This window comes from Mastomys coucha, unplaced genomic scaffold (genome assembly GCF_008632895.1).
Source record: "Mastomys coucha isolate ucsf_1 unplaced genomic scaffold, UCSF_Mcou_1 pScaffold23, whole genome shotgun sequence".
NCBI classification, from domain to species: domain Eukaryota; kingdom Metazoa; phylum Chordata; class Mammalia; order Rodentia; family Muridae; genus Mastomys; species Mastomys coucha.
This window is the reverse complement of record NW_022196906.1, coordinates 72,498,421-72,520,477: the sequence shown is the minus strand read 5'-3', so window position 1 is coordinate 72,520,477 and position 22,057 is coordinate 72,498,421. Positions and strand designations below refer to the sequence as shown.

General features: G+C 43.5%; 1 protein-coding gene across 1 annotated transcript in view; it reads right to left on the bottom strand.

Annotated features, from left to right (window-relative positions):
* Positions 1–2,752: 2,752 nt before the first annotated feature.
* Gclc (glutamate-cysteine ligase catalytic subunit) overlaps positions 2,753–22,057 on the bottom strand; it is a 39,682-nt gene continuing 20,377 nt past the window's right edge. Inside the window, exons 3-16 of the mRNA XM_031343582.1 lie at positions 21,258–21,440; positions 18,059–18,172; positions 16,447–16,505; positions 16,228–16,361; positions 11,882–11,956; positions 11,416–11,532; positions 10,429–10,567; positions 9,888–10,000; positions 9,360–9,452; positions 8,974–9,078; positions 5,513–5,594; positions 5,325–5,428; positions 5,135–5,255; positions 2,753–4,192 (exon numbers count right to left, since the gene is read on the bottom strand). Coding sequence (XP_031199442.1) covers positions 3,981–4,192; positions 5,135–5,255; positions 5,325–5,428; positions 5,513–5,594; positions 8,974–9,078; positions 9,360–9,452; positions 9,888–10,000; positions 10,429–10,567; positions 11,416–11,532; positions 11,882–11,956; positions 16,228–16,361; positions 16,447–16,505; positions 18,059–18,172; positions 21,258–21,440 — 1,651 coding nt within the window. The 3' untranslated portion in view covers positions 2,753–3,980. The remainder of the gene's footprint in view (positions 4,193–5,134; positions 5,256–5,324; positions 5,429–5,512; positions 5,595–8,973; positions 9,079–9,359; positions 9,453–9,887; positions 10,001–10,428; positions 10,568–11,415; positions 11,533–11,881; positions 11,957–16,227; positions 16,362–16,446; positions 16,506–18,058; positions 18,173–21,257; positions 21,441–22,057) is intronic.

The window sequence follows — 22,057 nt, the reverse complement described above, 5'->3', positions numbered from 1 at the left end:
CACGGGTGAGTTCTGGGCTTGATTACAAGACCTGCCTCAAAGACTAAAGTGGAAGGATGGTCAATGAAGATTTCCAGCATCAACCTTAGACCTCTACATACACGTACTACACACACTACACACACTACACACACACACACACACACACACACACATACACACACACACACACACACAGAGTTACATACACACATGTGCTTGCCCCCATGTGAATACGAATGCACTCACACGCCTACACATGAAAGAATGTCAAAATAATTCGCATTAAAATCTAAGTGTAGTGGCACACTTGTCATCCCAGTACTCAGTAGGCTGAGGCAGAGGGGTGAGTCGGAGGCTGACTTAGGAAGGGGAGGAAGAGGAGGCCCCTGCTCTGTATGACACACATGCCACAGGATGACCTAGGAGTAGGGCTTGCCTTCCTCTTAACTGTGTATGTTTTACCCACATACTGGCTGGTTTTGTGTGTCAACTTGACACAAGCTGGAGTTATCTCAGAGAAAGGAAATGAGGAAATGCCTCCATGAGATTCAGCTGTAAGGCACTTTCTCAATTAGTGATTAAGGCCCATTGTGGGTGGTGCCATCCTTGGGCTGGTAGTCTTGGGTTCTATAAGAGAGCAAGCTGAGCAAGCCAGTAAGGAACATCCTTCCATGGCCTCTGCATCAGCTCCTGCTTCCTGACCTGCTTGAGTTCCAGTCCTGACTTCCTTTGGTGATGAACAGCAATATGGAAGTGTAAGCTGAATAAACCTTTCCTCCCCAACTTGCTTCTTGTTCATGATGTTTTGTGCAGGAATAGAAACCCTGACTAAGACAACCCATTCTTTTTGCTTACTATGATGTGTGTAAAGTGCTGTCACCTCAACTGTACAGCCTTGTCCTTGTGCAGAGCACTGACTCATCACTCAGACTAGGGAAGAAACTGAGCCTAGCATCCCAGAGTTGATGGCTTTGCAGTCAGTGCTGTTCACTCTGGAGTTAACTACTCCAGTATCTCTCATCTTTAGGTATTGAATTACAACTGGAGTTCACACAGTGCTCGATGTATCTCTCTGGCCTCTCTCATTTGGGACAATGTGCTACAACACCATAGTGCACTCCACCGCTACATTTTTCTTTCTCAGTGCTTTCTCCGTACTTCTCCAAAACTCATCCCATTGACATTTAGAGTGACCAGGGACTCAGACAAGGGGCTCTGCGTTGCCCAGTCAAAGCCCTGCTTTCTCCACCTCCTTTCTGCTACAGGCTGAATGTCTTCCCTTAAATGCCCACCTGTCAATGAGCAATACCCAATGAGGAGGCCGTAAGGAAGTAGTTAGGTTCAGATGGTGGGTGGTAGCTTGTATAAATGGGATTGAGCTGTTATCAGAATGGCATGAAGTTAGTCTGCAAGTCAGGAAGAGCTCTCACCAGGAACCCTATGTGTCCATGCTTGAGCCTCAATTTCCAGTCTCCAAAACCAAGAAATGATGTGACATCATTTGTCAAGAACTATAGTGTTCTGGCGTCTGAACTGAGACACCTCCCAACTTTGACTTTCTAAGCATCATTTGGTGTGAACTCCTAAAGCGTTCATGGGAAAGGTGGAATGCAAGGGCAGATGACAGCTTTCTCTTCAAGGAAAGATGATGGCCCTCCCTAACCTTAAAGGAAGCCATGACCAGGACTTCTGACAGCCCTGTGTCTAAGCACCTAGCTGAAGCGCTGAGAAGGCCGCTAAGCTAACTTCAAAAGGTTCTGCTGCACAGCCTCACCGCCATCTTCCTTCCTCTTTAACCCTGAGAAATCCTTCACCTTTCCTCTGCAGGTTCTCAGTAAACCTCCTAGCACCCTGAGACTTGGGCCTAACCATGACCATGCCGAGACCCAGTCATTTGTGACACCTAGTTTTTCAATTAGGCATTGGTTTAAGAGGCTACCATATGCTCAGTCTCTGAGACTGATAGAGGCACCTTAGAAATAAGGAGAGTCAGCTCATCACCACAAGGGCTAAGTATGCCCGTGCGACCGACCAGGAGGTTAGAAATGCTTGGAAGTGTCCCAAGCACTTTTCTGAATGTCCCTGAACAAAAAGAAATCCCTTTGCACTTCCTGAAGGGAGCGCTGTTTTGGAAGTAGCTCTTGTGCTATCGGTACTGAGCTTCTCCTTTATGTCTGGGCTATACTTGTCTAAGCTTTGTACACAGGAAGGCGTGGATAACAAAAACATATTCCATGAACCTGGTGTGTGTGAGGGGGTGGGGGAGGCACACTGACCCAGATAGGTTGGAAACAGCTCTGCAGGGTTTGTTGGTTCCTCTGTCTACTTGTGTCTAGTGTAGACTACATTTTCCAGGCCATCACTGGCCCAGCAGCATGAGACTGGCTGAGAGTATGAGAAAAACTCACCTTCCTAGACAGAGCAGTTTATCAGCTACAGTTCAGGCCTTGTGAGAAGGCCACTGAGGAAGACCCGTCTGTCTTTCTTAGTCCTCTTAGAGGAACGGAGAGCTGAGATAATGAAATGACATCACACAATCTAGCCTTGAAAAAAATCCTCCCAACCAAGGCTAGGCACACTGGCTCATGCGTTTAACAGTATTAAGTGGGTAGAGGCAGGTGGATCTCTAGGAGTTCAAGGCCAGGCAGATCTACAAAGTGGGTACAAACCAGTAACCAGGTGACATAGTTAGAAATAAAAACAAAACCTAAAACAATGCCCCTCCCAATCCAAACTAAAAACCCTGAAAACCACTCATACACGTACTACCTTTGAGTATGAATCCCATTCTTTTATTTTCTCACACCACGAACATTTTACCCTTTTTACAACCTAATTTACATAAGAGAACTGTAGAAAAAATAATTTCTTTAAAAGTAAATGAGATTTAGAGCCAATTCTAATATTTAAAGCTTTAAGCTGAAGCGGCTTTATTGCAATCTCTCAAAATTAGCATTACAGTGTAAATATTTATATCTGTAAAGCTTGGCTTAATCTACAGTACAGTTATTTTAGAAGTAGTTAAATTTAGTTAACAATTAAAAAGATAACACAAAGCTAAAAGCAATCTATGAAACAAATTATTTACAATTAAACATTTAGGGTCCTGATTCACAAAACTTAGTGCATTTCATGATTGATTTGTGAGTTTTACAGAGAAAGCAAGCGGGGTGTAGAATACTCCCCAGGGAAAATCTGGAATGAAATGAATGGCTGTTAGAAGACAGCCTGCCAATCGGCTACCACAAACTAGTGAAAGGGCAGGAAAGCTTGGCCACTGCACTGAACTGATCACTCATTAGCAGAGTGGTCAGACAGCAGGTGGTAAAGGAAGGGCGGACCCATCCGACAGAGCTGGTGGTGTACATTGAAGGAAATGATTCTCCTTTTCAGATGAAACTAAATATTCTGAGTCTGTATACTAGGCAAATCTGAAAGTAGTTTCTTTTCTAAGAGCTAGCAGAGCTCAGTGGCGAGAGAGTGGGGCTGCTTTGGAAAGGAAATATCCCAGGTCAGGTGCTTCGGCCTCAGGGGGGAGCAGTGCAGTCCAGTGACTACGTACATAGCAAAAGAGGCCACTCAAGAAACAGGTATGAGAAAGTTTTTTTTTTTTTTAAAGTAAATTTCAGTGAATCAGGTCCCAGGTAGTATTAAAAGAAGATTTACAGTAAACATTTGAAACTCTGGAATGCAGGTATTATTGTACAATTACATTTACAAAACTGCTTAGACAGTAGTTGTTCCAGAGTAAGAATTCAAAATGTACAAGCCAGTTCACTATGACTTTAGATACAATGTTATTAAAATACATTGTTAATCATAAAAATACTTTAGTATATACATGTACAAACTCAGATATGCCTACTGAAGGAAGCTTCTAGTCATTTGCAGGCAACTGGTGCAGAAACACTGCGGCCATCTTGGTCTTCACACCATCGGAGCAGGCCAGGAGTCAGGCCATCCACTCAACAGCAATGCACCCTCTTTCTGCTGGATGCCTAGTCTGAAGGGTCGCTTTTACCTCCACTATACTTCGCTTTTCTAAATCCTGATCCAAGTAACTCTGGACATTCACACAATTCATTTGCAATTTGGTTGCATTTCAAAATGAGGCTATAGTTGATCTCATCAGTTATTACACTATCTTGCTTGTAGTCAGGATGGTTTGCAATGAACTCTCTCATCCACCTGGCAACAGTCATTAGTTCTCCTGAAGAAAAGAAATAGGGGTTTTTAGAAGTAGATATTTAATGACTAGTGAACATATGCCTCTAAAATGAGATCACCATGAGCTGGGAGTGTCACTCGGTAAGGGCTGAGAGGGCGGGCGGCTTTATCACATTCAAAGGATTCTTGCTGGGGACAAATGGCAGGCTGCAGAACAGCAATGAGAACACACACACACACACACACACACACACACACACACACAGATGCCACCCACAGGCTGACACCACCAGCTCTTAGGAGACAGAGTCAGTATTTGTAAGAGCTGGGCTAGTCTCCTCCTTGGCCAAAGGGCTATATCTGTAGATGTTGTCCTTCTGTAACTACTTCAAGGACTATTGGGTCCTACAGGGATGAACAGAGGATGAAAGGGAAGTCACAGATACAACATCCTGGTGGTGATATTCTCTTATAGATGACCTTTGTCCAGATGTTGTTAACATTTGCACTGAGGTCTGCATGGGCAGTTCCCTGTGTAAATACCAGCAAGGCCAGTGAATGGGGCCTTAAAATTGACAAGGAAAGGGCCTGGGGTTGGGCGGAGGCACTGTACAGGAGCCGAGCTGCAGACATGTCCGCAGTATGGCCTAACTGAGCCATCGTTACTTAGCCTGAAAAAGTTAGCAGTGACATGCAATACACACAGATGACACTGGACTGACACTGCAGTCACCACACCTCATTGAAGATGCCACATTTTAAAACGCAGTTTTGTGCATTTTAAACGCATTTCACTAGTTCATGAGCCAGTAAAGAAAAGAAAAGCTCTCTCAATTCACTCCTAAGACTGTAAGGTGTAGGCAACTGTAGAATTGGTCAAATGTGGGAAAATGAGCATGGCTAAAGGGTGACATACTGCCAAGCACGTTACAGAGGCAAACATCATAAGGAGCCAGACAAAGAAAGGAAAGGAACTCTACTGTACCAGATGCTCTCTTCTTAATTAGCTTTAGGTAGTTCAGAATACTGCAGCGGGTGTCCACATCGACTTCCATGTTCTCAAGATAGGAGTTCAGAATGGGGATGAGTCCAGGAAACACCCCTTCCTACAAGAAGAACACATTATAAACCATGCCAGTTGGCGCTCACAGTGCAGAGCCCTGTTCAGGTCATACCTTCCCATTGATGATGGTGTCTATGCTCATCAGAGTGTACTCCTCTGCAGCTGGCTCGGAGCTGGTCTGGGCCTTGCTACACCCATCCACCACTGCGTTGCCACCTGCCAAACAACCAAGGGGAGCACAGATGAGCTTCAGCAGCTTGTTCAGCATTAACTGACCCTAGAACCCCAAACACGTGATACCTTTGCAAATGTCTTTCCTGAAATAAAACATCCCCTGCAAGACAGCATCTCGCTCCTGTGCCACTTTCATGTTCTCGTCAACCTAATGAGAAGAGGAGTCAGGACCAAGTCAGAACACCTTGGATTAAACAAGTCAGTTCCTGTATCGCTTCCCTCGACCCTTCACAACAGGAAGACAGACCATGTGCTCATCATATAGCATTTGTGCAAAACAATGGGAATTTAAGGGAAGCTTACTTCACAAACCAAACCAAACAGAAAATGCCAGAAGATTCTGGCTCTCTTGGTCTCAAAAGTTGGTGTTCTCCCTAGCCCCATCCTGCTTAAGTGAACAAAAAGGCTGGAGACTGTTTTTTTTTGTGGTACTGGGTAGCTCACCCTGGGCACAGTCACCAATGCCATTTGCCTACCTGGCAACTCATTCATGAATTCTTAGTTTCACCAATAAACCTTTAAAATTTCTATAAAGTTATCTTTATCTTTTTCCATTTTATGTGAATGGGTATTTTGTCTGCATGTGTGCCTGTCTGCCATGTTTGTGCATTGCTCTTGGAGGGTAGAAGAGGGCATCAGATCCCATGGAACTAGAATTTCAAATGGTTGTGAGCTGCCATGTGGGTGCTGGGAACTGAACCTGGGTTCTCTGGAAGGTTAGTCACTGCCCTTAACAACTGAATGGCCTCTCCAGCTCTCTGTAATGCTAGCTTACATGTAGCCTCAGTATATATATAAACACAGGCTGGAAGGGACAGGGTGGGGGCACAGTTGATGTTGGGTATCTTTCTCAATCACAGCCTCTCTCTGAACTTGGAACTCCCAGTTTCTGCTAGACTGGCTGGCCACAGCCTGAGAGCCGCCTATCTCCACCTGCAAAACTCAAGTTCCATTGGTGTACTTCCACACCCTGCTTGAAGGATGGGGAGGACCTGCACTTTGCCCAGTGAGCCATCTCTCCAGCCTGGTTACAAAATCTTTTGTGATCATTTAACCTCCTCCCACATTCATGATGGAGAGAACCCTGTTGTTACCCCCTGATGCTTTTAAAGGGATACTGAAAGACCCTGTGAATATCTAGACCATGTAGGAACACACTCAGGTAACAACTGATTGCAGCTGTGACTCTGGGCAGCTCTAGGGCTTATGCTTGGTTCTTACTAGTTTTGGTCTAGCCACATTCACACCATGGATTCTCCTGCCCGTCAGTCATTCAAGTTTCAGCTTACTCTAAGATCTATTAGGAAAGACCCTTCAAACTTTAAAGAAAACAGGGGACATTTTCTTGAGTATTATTTTAACTTTTAGTGGGAATACATTTCAGATTATGTCTACATTTGAGAAATGAAGATTTTTTGATTGATTTTTATCAATCTTCAAGGCATGTAATATCTGACCTAACCTACACAATTAAACTTGTTAACACTTAATTAACTTTTAATTAACTTGTGAATATTTAATTCCTTACAGCTCTTCAGCCTGCGATTATGTGTAAGAGTCTTAGCGGTTCACCTGTTAAGGACCTATATGGCTCTATTCTCTATGTGGAAGGAAGCACTGAGACCATAAACAAATGGTCCACAGAATAAACAGCTTACAAACTTAGTTTCTATCTCATGCATTTATTATCCCCACATTAAATGCCGCCAACAAGGTCACTGCCCTAGGTATGTAGACAGCCAGTGCCATTGCTGGACATCTTGGGTGAGCGGCAGCACTGCTCTCTCTAGCCACCTGCCTGCCTAATGCACCCTCTATTTTGTATATAGCACTTAGTCATTCCTGTTGTCATTTTACCTCTCATTTTGTGTTTCTTATTTTCAGCATTTGTCCTTGTTTTGGAAATGTCTTACAAAAGCAACACATACTGGAATGTTGCAATTTGATGTTACCTGTTTCTTCATAGAAAGATTTTTATATGTTTCTTTATCTTTGTGTGTTTGTGTCAGAAGACAACTTGTGTCCTGGAAATCTGCCTGAGGTCTGGAGGCAGCTTCTTTTAGCTGCAGTCATCTCTCCATGTCTGTGTTTGTCCTCATTTATCTTTACTGCCTTCCCCTTTGCAGGATGTCCTCACTGCACTTTTACAATACTAAGATGTTTTCTCTCTGTTTCCTTGCTCTTGAGACAGTCGTTTAGAATTATCAAATGCTCTTTTCATACTGTTTATTTACTTTTTATGTTTGACACAGGTTTTTGCTTATGAAGCCAAAGTGGCCTTGAACTTGTGATCTTCCCGCCTCAGCTTCCCAAGTGCTAGAGAGCTTGGGAGCATTGTCGTACTCGACCACTGATGACGACTGGCTTTGTATTTCTGTCTTATTCTTTGCTGTGGTCAGAAGAACTGACACATCAGACAAGGGCTCTGCTAGTGAGCTTTACTCCCAAATGTTTTATTTTTAATTCAAATTATTTATTTACCTATTCAGTATATGTATATGGTAGGCAGAGGACAATTGTTCTCTCCCTAAACTGCTTTTGGTCACAGTGGTCATCACAGTCACAGAAAACAAACTAGGCCACGCACTAAATTATATAAAATAGAGAAACCATTTGCTAGGAAGGGGACTCAAATAGTGCTCTTTCTATCTCTATGGCATAAATTCAGTAAAGAAGTACACCCCACCCCACCCCGAAAGTGTCCTTACCCAAGCCTCTCCTGTCCAGAACATTTCTGATGAGATAAAATTCCTAGTTTGGGTTCTGGAGTTAATGGCTTCACTGAGGACTGTAATTGAGAGCTGTTCTCTTAGGGCTACTTTTTCTTAATTTTCTGTCAGCTTTGGGACATGAACTCATGTTCACAAACAGAAGCCTAGATGTGTAGCTCACATGGACTGGCACACCTACAGATTACAGAAGCTTCTAGAATCCCTCCAGGTTTGCTATGACAAAGCTGCTTCCCTTCTTCTGCAGCCTTACTCCTTGTCAGGAGCCCACAGCCGCAGAGCCTGCATCCATCATTATGTCGGAGGACTACTTGTCCAAAAGTTGGTGGCGCTGATCACCTTAGGGGTTTCTCCAGATTACACAGCTTTGTGGCCTGAGCAAGGAGATGCTCAGAGGCTTTGCTGGCCAACTTCCTCCAGAAGCCTCTTCTGTGTTCTTGGCAGGGTGGGGATGTGAAACTCTTAATCTGGCAATCCTTGCCATCACATCCTCTGCAAACATGCTAAGCTTGGCTGCACTGAAACTTTCCTTGAATTCTACCAGCAAGCCTAATTTTGACACTGTAGACCAATGGGATGATCAGGGAGGTGGCTCCACCTTGTGGGACCACCTCACCATTATTTTTAAACAAGACCTTAGATTTAGGCTTGCAAGGAAAATCAGAGTCCAAGTAGAGACAATTTAGCCTGACGAGGAAAAAAACTCTACGTAAAGATGTTAAAACTGGACAGTGAATTCAAACGAGTAATCCCATTCACACTGTCTATGTTCCTCAGTGTAAGCACACCCATCTTTACCTTGGACAGTGGGATGAGGAAGTCCAGTTTGTACGAGAGGATCACCCTGGTGAGCAGTACCACAAATACCACATAGGCAGAGTTCTCAAAGTCTGTTAACTGCACCTGTAGATGAAGACCAGCAGTGTTAGGAATCTACTGCCTGCCCTGCTGCCCTCAGCCTTTTAGACTGATTATTCCCAAGCACTTTCATCGTCCCCATGTGAGGTTGGAAGTCCTCTATCCAGGTCCACACTGATATCAGCTCCCTGAGGCGTTTGCAGTTGCTATTCATAGGCAAGTTTGGATTCCTACTGCTTTCGAAAAGACTCACAGCCCTCTGAGAAGAGCACTGGAAGGGTGGGGAACAGCCAGGGGGAGCTTCAGAGCGGGAGCATGGGTCTCACCTCCATTGGTCGGAACTCTACTCTCCATCCAATATCTGAGTTTGGAGGAGGAGGCTTAAACCTCATTGTCTGCCAGTTTGTGGACTGAATATTCTATAACGGCAAAAAGGAAGAGGATGAAACCAACTTTCCACATTTAGAATACATTTAGGTTACATGTATTTAATTAGGGACAAAGACTCTTCACTGTCCACCCACACCTAATACTTCTCAATTTACAAATACAAAAAAGTTAACAACTTAAATGCTTTATCAATTGTGACCTGTGAGAAAACAAAAGTATGTTTCCTGGAAGTCAGGATATGTCTGCAACACTTATTCTGTGCTACTGCTGATGTTTAGTTTCACAGAATTGACAAGTAGCTAGGAAGAATCATGGAAGCACTTTAAATTCATCCTTTAATTGTTCTTACTCTTAGTTCTGTACTGCACTAGGTAATGAAAGACACTTCCTGTCACTAATCCTCACAGGCACAGAAACGAAGCTACTTTAGTTTGTGGACTGAAATACATTAGAGTGGGAGATACCTCAAAATGGTCAGACTCGTTGGCATCATCCAGGTGTATTTTCTCTTCAAAAAGGGTGAGTGGGTCTCTAATAAAGAGATGAGCAACATGCTGTGCCAGAAGATGATCGATGCCTGCAAAGACAGACCGCAGGGGACTAACTGCAAAGGGCAAAGCACCATGTAGAATTTCTAAGTGCACAGACTGAAGAAAGGGTCTAGAAGCTTAGGAATGGCTGGGTGGTTCAGTGTTCTCACCTTGCCCAGGGTTTTATCCTATGGACACTGGGGAAGATTCGGAGTTTACTCACTCCTCACACAATGCCTGCTGGGCACTGGTGTGGACCTAGATACAGAGCTCCAACAAGTTCCTTTTGCTAAAAGTCAAGAAGATCTCACAAGTATTTGGAACTTGAAACTTTAGGAACAAGCAGCCTCATAAGAAAAGTTAGAGACTTCACACTAAAAACAGAAACCAGACCAGGAGTCAGCAAAAAGTTTAAAGCGCTTTGAAGAACAAAAGGTGCACATATGAACAACGTAGGATGTGGGCCACTGCTCACCTTCCTCCAAGAGCTGCTCGTAGATCTCCTTATCAATGGTCAGGTCGATGTCATTGTACTTCTCGCCACACTTAGACAGGTAGCTATCTATTGAGTCATACCGAGACTTACTGATTCTAAAGCGATTGTTCTTCAGAGGCTAAAACACAAGAAATGATCTCAAGTTAACAGCCAGGTAATTAATTGTACAGAAGCACCTTGCCTGGGGACCTACATTCAATGCTTGGAACTCAGAGTGGAGGAAACAACTTACAGTGTTGTTTTCTGGCCTCTATACACACGCTGAGGCACACGCACCCTCCCAACCCTTTCTCTTTCATACACAACAACAGAATTATAGAATATGTTCAACAATTTGTGAATAATTAAGAAAGGGCCAGAGCAGAAATGCCCTTGGTGGAGATGTCCTTTGTGGAAACCTTTAAAAACACTGATGTCCAGCCAGGCCCTTGTCCTGAAGAATCCTACCCAGGATGAACTGGGGACCTGGCTCTTTGAGGAGGGTGGTGATGTGTGCTCCTGGCGCTCGGAGTTAAAAGGACACACTACTACAGTTCAGCACAGACAAGAAAAGCTAATAATGCTAACCTGACCTTACAGGACAAAGTCTAAAGCCTTCAAATGAGGAAATCACCCAGCTTCCTAGCAAAAACTACCGGACATAAGGAGGTGGCCAGAGCCTTTTGATAAAACAGCTATCAGTGTGACGGCTACAGCACAAAATGGGCAGTATCTTTAGAGGAAGCTATGTCTAAGGCGATTTCTAGTAAGGATAAAAACTGACTTCCCACCCAAAGCAAGCACCCTCCTCCTCATGTACCCACTTAAAACAAAGCCAGGCTCACCACCTGTATTCTCTTCCCTGATGTGAACACCCAGAGGGTAAACATCTAAGGGAGAGTTCAAAATGCCAAGTGGTTACAATATGCACACATCCACTGTGTGATATAAAAGATCTATTAAGGTTAAAAAAAAGTCATTTCTTACCTCCAATCCTCTCTCCTCCCGTGTTCTATCATCTACTGATGCAGAAATCACTCCCCAGCGACAATCAATGTCTGACACATAGCCTCGGTAAAATGGAGATGCCGCACTCAAAGCCATCTGAAAACACAAGACAGCAAGTGCAGGGTCAGAGTGTTGCAAACACAAGAGAAGGCTCAACTAACTTATCATCCTTCATGTTCCACTGTATATACTCCCACTACTGCTTTATAAATAGAATGTACGAGAAAGAACTCCAAGTCCTGTATTCATTAAACTTATCCCTTCTATAGCACCAGGACACTGGTTGAGGGAAAAAGGATGGTCATACTCAAATGTAGTACTAGCAATGATAAGCTGCTATTGCTCTTCACCTCAGTGCTCCTTCTATATATTATTGTCCATTAAATCGCACATGGACTTATTTTCTACAAAGACGTATTTAAAGAAAGACATACTTTCTACTTACAACAATTGGGCAGATAGTGGCCAGCTGATCATAAAGGTATCTTGCTTCGGATATGCTGCAGGCTTGGAATGTCACCTGTTTGAGAACAGAAATTATTAAAACAAGAGAAGTCATTATCAGGGCCAGAAGCAGTAAGTCTGAGAAGGATGGTGGATGGAGAAAAGAAGGTGGTCATGTCACAGATGGGAAGGCTTCAGGTATGACCTTGGCTTACAGGTTGTCTTGGGTGAATGTATATAATCATGCCCCACTACATAAGGACAACTCATAAATACCAGTGTGAGCCCAAACCACTGTCCAGCCAGGAAAGAGAAGAGAGACTTGGAAAAGGCAGCAGAGCTTTGGCCTCTTGTTGGCTTCCAGTAGCAGAGGGCTTACATGATTTTGGTATAAAGAAGGGTTTGGTGACATTATGGGCAGCTTTCCAAGTACATTGAAGGGATATATTTGGTGTATTTCCAAGCACGGCATGGTGGGGTGAGGTTGTTGGGGATGTGGAAGGTGGTAAGGGCAGAAGGACCTGGAGTGCAATCAGTGGTCTGAGGAGAAAGCTCAGGGCTAGCGGAAGGGGCATGCCAGAGTTGAAGAGGTAGGCTCTGGGGATCAGTGGACAGAGCATGAGGGAGACTTTTGGTAAGGCATAAAGGAAGAGGAGGTTAGAGGGTAGAGGTATGGGTGCTGCGATGTACAGGTTAATGGATGTTAGGGGATGAAAAAGTCCTGGAAGGAGCTACGTTTCCAAGGCTGTGTACTTCAGAGGGAAAAAATCTACTCAGGAGTGTATGTTCTGACACTGTCCCAAATTCAGGAAGATTACCTAGGAAACCTCACAAGGGGAAAGTGGGCATCAGAAAATTATAGAAAAATCACAATGGTTAACACAAATTCTCTAAAATAATAACACCAAAGAAACAAAGTCTTGCATTCCTTCACAGGGAAGGATGGTAGTGATGGTCAAGGAGTTCATTTTGTTTGTGAAAACAGCATAACTGTTATAAGCACAAATTGAAAACAATTTTACCTCCCTCCACTATGGCCATTCAATAATGAGTCTGAGTTTGTTGTGGATGGAGGAAATAATTGATGTGCTTAAACCTTGAACTAACAGTGGCTGAGGAAGCACTCTTAGTTATGACTCTTAGTTCCAGCCCTTTAACTGTCTATCTCAACTGGCCCTTATTATCATCAAGCAAGTTCCACGGGGGGCATACCTGCTGAATTATACATGGCAACTGACTTCTGAAACAATTATTTAAATAACTTGGTGTCCTGATCTTCCCATGTTTCCATGTTAATGCTAAAGTGGATAACACATTAAGTAATGACATTTACTAGCCACTACAGATTAAGACAAGGTGAAGCTATGTTGTAGCCATTAAGGAAAAAAGTTTCAAACATTACAGTAAAAATTGAGGAGAGCTGGAGATAAGGCCACTGATAAGCAAGGCAAGGCATCTTCTCCAATGACATGAGACTAACAAACAATTTGTGAGGCTAGGGAGACAGCTGAGAAGGTAAAGTGGTGGCCTTGTTAGCACTGAGACCTGACTTTGATCCCTAAAACCCCCATCAAAAGTTGGGTGTGGTGGTATGTGTTTATAGTCTTGGAGCTTGAGAGGCAAAGACAGGCAGAATCCTAGGCTTGTTAGCTCCAGGCCAATGAGTGGCACTTATGGACAGTGCTAGAGGATCAACAGCCGAGGTTGGCCTCTGGTCTATGCATGCATGTGCACACTTTATGTAGTAAGGATTCAGTGAGGCATGGAACTGGATAGGCAGAGCGCTGCAGGTCATGAAGGAAAGAGGATGATAAAGAGGGAACATGGAGAGAAGCTGTGGAAAGACTTAAAACCTCGGAGATGTAAAGAGTCAAGTATTTCCGGGTGTTGTGCTGCAGAGTCTGTTGGGCATGTGTATCTTAGGAGATCTACTCTTTCTTGTGATTCTTTATGCTATGTTACTATGGTAAGTTACTGTGCATTACTATCTTTAGTTTTGCAAAGATATGTAATGACTACTCTTCTTGGATGGTGTCTGAGCGACTTTCCTTGGTAGCTTGGGACAGAGTAGAGGATTCATAGGTACATCCTGGAAAACCCAGCTTTAGAAAACAATCTATGAAGAGGAGGGACCGGGATTTCAAAGTCCAGTTTAACAATAGTTATCTTACGTAGGTTTCATAACTACCTTCCTATCTCTAGAGCTAAAACACTATGTGCATCAAGTCAAGCAGAACGCCACTTAGATGGTGCCTTTGGTGGGGAAAGCAAAACCTTTAACAAAGGTATAAGCATGGGAAGCTCTAGCTTTTGTTGCCTTCTTAAGAGATCACATGTCATTGACACTGACAAGAGGCAAAGGAGGAACTATGAAAACATGAATGTAGAAACCAAATCTGAAATTTACCTAGATTCCAATTTGAAAACTACATAATTTTCTTAAGTAGAAAAAAGAAGAAGGAAAAAAAATCCATAGCAGGCCATGACCTTTTTCTGCTTATTAAATGCTTCTCAAAACCCCTGAAGAGTAAAGGTTTATTTTTCTTTGAGATGGACTGGCTATGGAGCCCGGGCTGGCCTGACCTCACAATCCTTCTGTAGCACTGGGATCACAGGCAAGCACTACAGCACTCAGAAAGCTTACAAACTTGGAGGAGTTTCGTTTTGTCCAGTTAAGTCTACCATTAACTACAAAATTACTTTCCATTTCTTCTTGTGCTTTTCTATAATAAATACTTCCTTCAGGTCCCAGTCAGAAGATATAAGGCAGGGACTTTTTTTTTTTCTAAAGACTTATTTTATTTATAGCTGTACAGATGGCCATGAGCCATCATGTGTGTGGCTGCTGGGAATTGAACTCAGGACCTCTGCTGGCCCAGCTCGCTCTGGCCCCCCTCGTGTAATTCACTGTAGCTGTCTTCAGACGCATCAGAAGAGGTCATCAGATTACGGGTGGTTGTGAGCCACTATGTGGTTGCTGGGATCTGAACTCAGGGCTTTCGGAAGAGCAGTCAGTGCTCTTACCCTCTGAGCCATCTCACCAGTCCCAAGGCAGGGGCTTTTGCAGCTACTTGTGAGTTCATCTCATTTATCATATGTCTTAATTATGTGTCACTACAACTTTCTGAAGTGGAATATTGTTTAACTGGATATGGTGGGCGAAATACTAAACTCATACCTTAAATAGATTAGAGAACAGTGTCTTTACACATGAAAATGTTTGTCCCCACCAGTAGGACTCACTTATTTGCATAAATCAAGTGTCTCAACAGAGACTGTCACTCTGCAACTCTGATAGACTCTGGTTCAATATTAAGCCAAGGAAGGGCTGAGGTCCAAGAGCACTCCCAGAATACTGAAGTCATGTATTTAAGTGCTACAGCTTAATGGTTCATTCCAGAAATGTTTGTATTTAAGATAAGAAAGCAGGTAACACAGTCAAAAGTCAGCGTCGTTTTAAGTGATGTGTGACCATTCCTAAGGGAACATTCTGGCTTCTCTTTGGAGGACACATATCTGATTCTACTTAAACATGCAAAGGAAACAGAACACCTTCTCCTTTATCATGTTATAGAAACATACAGTATGGGAAAGTTTGACTTGGGTATTGAATCTGAATTATCTATACTTTTAAAAGTAGCAGCTGGGAGGCTTACATGACAACCATGTGTGCAGCTGCAGCCCTAAGAAAAGAATGCTGAGTTTTGTGCTTTGTGCTGAGGCTACAATCAGTTTAACAAAGTAAGCCAGCATAGCATGGAGGCAGCAGGGGCAGAGTCAACCACCAGCCTGTATGGGGTGGGAGTCTGCACTCCCCACTCTGCACCCAGGAGCTGGGTGCAGTCTGCTGGAGGCCAACAAAAATTTTAACTTCGTGAACAGAGAAATACTATTCTATCTCTAATGTAACTTAGCCAGGGGTAAGGCAAAGGCTGTGAAATATTTATTCCTTTTAAACCACAAGGTAGCTTTGCACAGAATAAAAATTTAAATGCCAAACAACCTTTGCGCTTGGATCATAAAGTCACAGAGGTCATTTTTAGAAATAGAGATCTGAGCCTTGTGTAACATCTTCAAAGGCTGTCACTAGATGGCAGTAAAAATCAGGCATCTAAAAAGCGCATTCACAAACATTTGTTTACCAATAGATATTAAGTTTAGTAACAACCACATACCCTTGTGGTAAACTGTGAATTCTTAGTCTAAAGACAGCTACAAAACACTTTACTAAAGCATCATCATTTTTCTGAAGGCATGCTATCTTCTGAATCAGATAAGAAGGTGACTTTAAACAAGACACGTGCATAATGAAGAGGACACTTAGTCTCTGTGCAATAGAGGCAATACCTGAAGACAGCAGTTGCCCATCCCAAATCCCATGGCATCCATGTAGATATGGTCTGGTTTAGAAGCCTTTGATGCCTCCTCATCTTCAGGAAATGTTTCTACAAATGGAGATGGTGTATTCTTGTCCTTGAATACTGCATTATTAATTAAAAGAAGAGGAGTTGAGAATCGAGGCTGACAGTTGGACATGCTGCCCCAGCCCCACCCATACACACTTACTTGGCACATTGATGACAACCTTTTCTCCTCTCCTATGCCGGATATTTCTTGTTAATGTACTAAAACAACCGAACAAAAGAACAGGTCACCCAAGAACTGCCACGTTAGAACGTTAGAATTTGAGCATTTGAGCACATCGAAAGGAATGGAACTGAATCCTACAGAAAATTAACACTCCAAGACAGGTTCATGGCTCAGTGACATGCCAGCCTAAGGGTTTCCTGAAAGAGGACTGGAAAACAGCAGCCACTTTGCTCTGCATGGAGACCATCCCTTCTTGTTCACCTTTGTTCTGCATGGAGACCATCCCTTCTTGTTCACCTTTGCTCTGCATGGAGACCATCCCTTCTTGTTCATCTTTGCTCTGCATGGAGACCATCCCTTCTTGTTCACCTACTGTTAACCCAAGTCAGTTCAGGTGTTCATGGGCAACCACAGCCCAGCTAATTCTAACATTTCTCATGAAAACTCCAATGATTTTAGTCAATTTAAGAACTTAGGTTTTGGTTATCACTGGAGTCTCAAAATCACCTGCTTCAGTTCCCCAATTCCAAAACACTAGCCCGATTCTTACCTGATGCATACATTATGGCCACCGAATACCTGCAGTAACTGGTTGGTCCTAATTCAAACACACAATTTTAAAAGCACAAAGAAAGGAAAAAAATTTCCTCTCAGATTTTTGAAACTGACTCTAAATTGCAGCAATACTTTAGATGGAATACTTTAGAGGTTCAATAAATTATGAAACTGAGGTCCACTTATTTTATGTTATATGATGCCTGCTTTGATCCCTCAGTCAGTCAGGACACGAGGGCCTCCTTTTCCATGAGGGATTCTGGGGTAGCTTTTATAATCGTCATGATCCATCTTTTGCAGCAGCTCAGTATTTTATTTTTAAACAACAATAATGCTCTTTAATCTCAGTACTAGAGAGTCAGGTAGGAGGATCTTTGTGAGTTTGAGGCCAACCTAGTCTATACAGGATGGCCAAGGTTTCCTAGACAGACCCTGCGATAAGTAAGTAAACAAACACACAAGCAAATAAATGAAGGAAGGAACAAAGCACAGTCCTGCCTCACATAAACAGACGAAAGAACAGGGCAGTCAGTCAGTCTTTGTCCCTACAAAGACTTTGAGTGCACAGCTGTGGGAGCCTGGAAAAGGCGTAAGCTGAGAGTTCCTTGTGTCCCTCATGTTGAGCTAGGAGCTTCTTTTCAATATAGATGAGCCCATAGGATAAAGCTAAGGTCAGGCTGGTGCAGCACCTGAAGCAACTTAAACTACAGACCTAGATATAGGAGAATGCCTATGCTACGAGCTGTATAAACCTGACCTTGTCAGAGCAGAGAGACCTGGGTGATGAGAGATCCCAATGGTAACTTAGAGAGGCAAAGGAAACCTCTCAATACACGTGTCTGCAGAATCAGGACTGAAAACTGTCTGTAAAAAAGTGGAGGAAAGGAGCTAAGAAGTTTAAGGATAGCTTGAACTGGACAAAGCAATGTGAACAGATATATGTCTGCTGTCTCCTCTGAATCCAACACGTGCTTGAGAGGAATTCACAGACCAAATACTATACCCCAGACCGCAGAGTCTGAACCTTACTCACCCGAAGCGGGGGTGCTTGTTTATGGCTTCATCTGGAAAGAAGAGGGACTTAGATGCGCCTCCTTCCTCTGGGTTGGGTCTGTGCTCTGGCAATGTGAATCCAGGGCAGCCTAGTCTGCAACCAATTGAGAAGGGATAGGTGGGAAACGGCTTTAGAACTGGTTACCTGCATCTCACCATAACTTGCAATGGTTAAAAACACCTAATTTCCATTACTCCCCACTCTAGAGGGTGGAACAGTGTTTCCAAACCTGTGACCCTTCTCTGTACTATACTGTCCTGCATTGGGGTCTCATTTATTTATTCCCACTGACTTTGATTCCACTCAGCATCTAGGAACATTTATTTCCTTCCCCCAAGGTCTGAATGAGCTCCTTGATCACATGCCGCTAGGAGGTTCAGGTGCTCTCTACAGCTTTGGAACTGTTCTTCACTAGCCATAGATATGTTCAAAATTACCTTCCTGTTCACCACACTGCTCCAGCCTCCTGAGGAATCTGCACCAGGTCTTCTGTTTTTGCCTCTGCTATCTCCTCAGAAGTCCCTCACAGTTAAGCAGTGTCTCCAATGTCCCCAAGGTTCACCAGAGCACTCTCTGATATCTAAGACCCAACCTTATTGTCTTACTTAACCTTAAGAAGAGTTCTAATTACAAAACAGGACAGTTTCCACCCAGCTCCCTAAGTACAGTGTTCAGACCTCCCACCTCACTTGAGTGAGGGAGTCCTTCCAAGTTAGTGAAAGCAAAACAAAGCAGGGTTCTAGATCAGTAGTAGGAACTACTAACCCAGACCTTACTTCAACTGCCTTTCACAAAGACAAGTCCCTATAGGCTACCACGACCCTGTCAACAGCAGAGACTGCTATTCTCATCTGGAAAGCAGTTCCTAGCACCAAGCTTTAGACATTCACAGTCATTGTGTAATCTTTTCTGAATCTCTGAACTTAAACAACAACAACAAAAACCCTTTAAGAATGTGACAGACATTAACCTGGGGGAAATCCTAGTTTCCTAAAACTGGGCAGAGGCAAGCAGTTAGAGGCCAGCCTGGTCTACAGAGCAAGTTCCAGGATAGCCAGAGCTACATAGAGAAACCCTGTATCAAAAAGCAAAGCAAAGCAAAGCAAAACCAAACAACAGCTGAAGAAGACAAAGAAGAAGAGGAGGAGGAAGAGGAGAAAAGGAAAAAAACAGAGAAAGAATCACAGGCTTTCTGAATGGAGCCTATTCAATTCTCTCTATAATGAAAGAAGCCACTATAAACTTTTTCTCCAAAGAACTATTCCACACAGAACCACTAACTGAGGCAAGGTACATAGTGGAGTTTAACTAAAGACACTTACTCTGGCCCAGAAAGAACACCGACTTTCAACGCTGGGCATTTCTTAAATGTCTAAAATGGTTCTGCTTTGTGCTGCCTCCTCCTGCCCCACCTCAGTTTGCTAAAGCAAGATGTGTAACTCTCTTAATGTTAAGGAGAGAAAGCAAAATGTATGACATTGCATTTCTAAGTTTGCTAAAAGTTGACAAGCAACAAATACCCACAGCCTGATTCTCAGGCTGCTACTCTATTATCCCAAGTTTTCCCACCAGTCACCTATAGCACCATCCTTGATCTGTCCCCTCCTCTCCAGCAGGTTAGCTGATTCTGTCACTTTATGATCCATCACTTTTCTACTGTCACCGCCTACCACCAACCAGGTCACCATGACAGTGCCTAGGGAGCACCCTTTCCCTTATCTGGCATGCCCTGGCACTTGCTACACATTTGTTCTCATGCCAACAGCCCAGATGAGGGCTACAAAGCAAACATGTGATACTATCTACCCAGCCTAGATTCCCAAAGTCTCTACTGCTTTCAGAATAACAATCAAAGTTCATAACAGCCTACCTGGCCTCACCAGTCACCTGCACCCCAGCTTCCTGGTCACAGTGGGTAACTCCCTTTCTTCTACTTCCCCCCAGGATGTACATCACTCCAATCATCTTCCCTTGGAGGAGTCTTCCCCCCAAATCCACAGACATATCCATACCCCATGCCACTCCTTAATTTTATCGCTCTATATTTATATAATAGATATTTGATTAATTGCTGCTGTCTCCTCAGCTCTACAGAGTGAAGCCTCTCTGGGTCTGGAAAAGAAAAGGCACTGAGAGTCTCTAAGTATCGGACAACTGACTTTAAGTCTTTAACTACTGTATGTAGGAATGACAATAGGGAACTTAAAGCTATTAATTCCTATTTAAACTAGTGTCCTTCTAGGATCAATGGTATGATTTTGAATGCCTGTGCTCTTAGAAGGAAAAGCAACAACGGTTTAGTCCTTTAAGGCTACGGATACTCATCCCCATAACTCTTTTTGATGGAGGAGACAGACATCTAGCATAGATAAACAAGCTTTATGAGTAGAACTTCAGTCTAACATAGGAACACTACTCTCAATATTAGACATTCACACATCCCTTCTAATCTGAGGATGCACTTCCCTATGCTTGCTTACTGGTACTTACCATCATAACTAGGCTTGGTGACAACCCCTAGATCCCCAGCACAGTAAAAATGTGGCTTGGCTTGTTCAGTCAGCATCTGGCAGAGCACTCCAGGAACAAGTGTGCCCCGAGGTACTGCTCCCCGTGATCTTGCTTATCTGTGCTAGATATCTGCTAGATTGTCAAAGTATGCTCCCTCCTCCTGTCAAAGGCTCTCTGGGGGTTGGGATCCAATCCCTCAGTGAGGGGTGGGGGCAGATGGTCCTCTGAATGTGTCTGCAAGTACAACTGCCAGAGCCACACTCCCCCACACTGCCAACCAGCCCCCAGTCACAAGGTCATTCCAACTCTGTCCACGCATATGCTCTTACCAGCACCCAGCCCAGCCACCAACTGAAGATGCTATGCACTTTTTGTGTATCAAATGTTAGCAGGCAAGTCCAACCCGCAGCCCATAGGCCACACACGACCCAGGTTAGCTGTGAAGGCGGCCAACACAGACTGTAGACTTATTTAAAACACGAGATTTGGCGGGGGGTGAGTACTTTCTTAAAGTGAACTCTGAAGATGGTAGTGTTATGCTGTCCAACAGTATGAACTTCTTTTAGGTGTGAGAACTGTTGAGGGAAATGCACAGGTCATGCTTTACTCTCTTCAGAACCTCCAGAGTCTGATGTTCCTGCTAGAACATGTTGATGCAGGAACTAACCTGGGAAATGAAGTTATGGTGCAAAGAGCCTGATGTTCTCCTAACACAGAAGTAGCCTCCTTCCGACGCTTCCTCATGTTGTCCTCCACTGTGTTGAACTCAGACATCGTTCCTCCGTAGGGCTGACCAGGCGTCCCTTCGATCATGTAACTCCCATACTCTGGTCTCCAGAGGGTTGGATGGCTGTAGAGAAGTCATTTTAATTTCAGCTTATTCTTTTGCTGTAGGCCACTCAATTTTTTTGAAGTTTTTAAAAGTTGCTTTAAAACATTTTAAAGATATTAGGCACAGGTGAATAAAAGGCTTATTAAAGCTATAATTTTCCATAGCTTTTCAACTACTTAAGGCTGCTAAGTGTTGAATTCAAAATATTTCTAAGTTTTTGAAAATGCACACAGGTATTCCATCCAGGACAAAGCTAGTCCACTTTACAAGGAAGGAACTAAGGCCTTAAAGGCTTTTTAGTCAATACAAGGTTCTCAAATGTAGCTTCCCAAAACAATCAAATAGAAAATGAACTAGAGAATAGATGCTCCTGCCCCTCTCTACTCCCAGGTAAAGAAATATTTAACCAGGAAAAAAAAGTCAAGTGTGGTAGCACACATCTTTAATCCTAGCAACTGGGAGGCAGAGGCAGGCAGATCTCCAAGTTCAAGACCAGACTGATCTACAGAGCAAGCTCTGGGACAGCCAGGAATACTCAGAGAAACCCTGTCTTGAAAAACAAAAAAGGAGGAAGAGGAGGAGGAAGGGAGGGAGGGAGGAGGAGGGAAAGGGAAAAAGAGAGAGAGAGAGAGAGA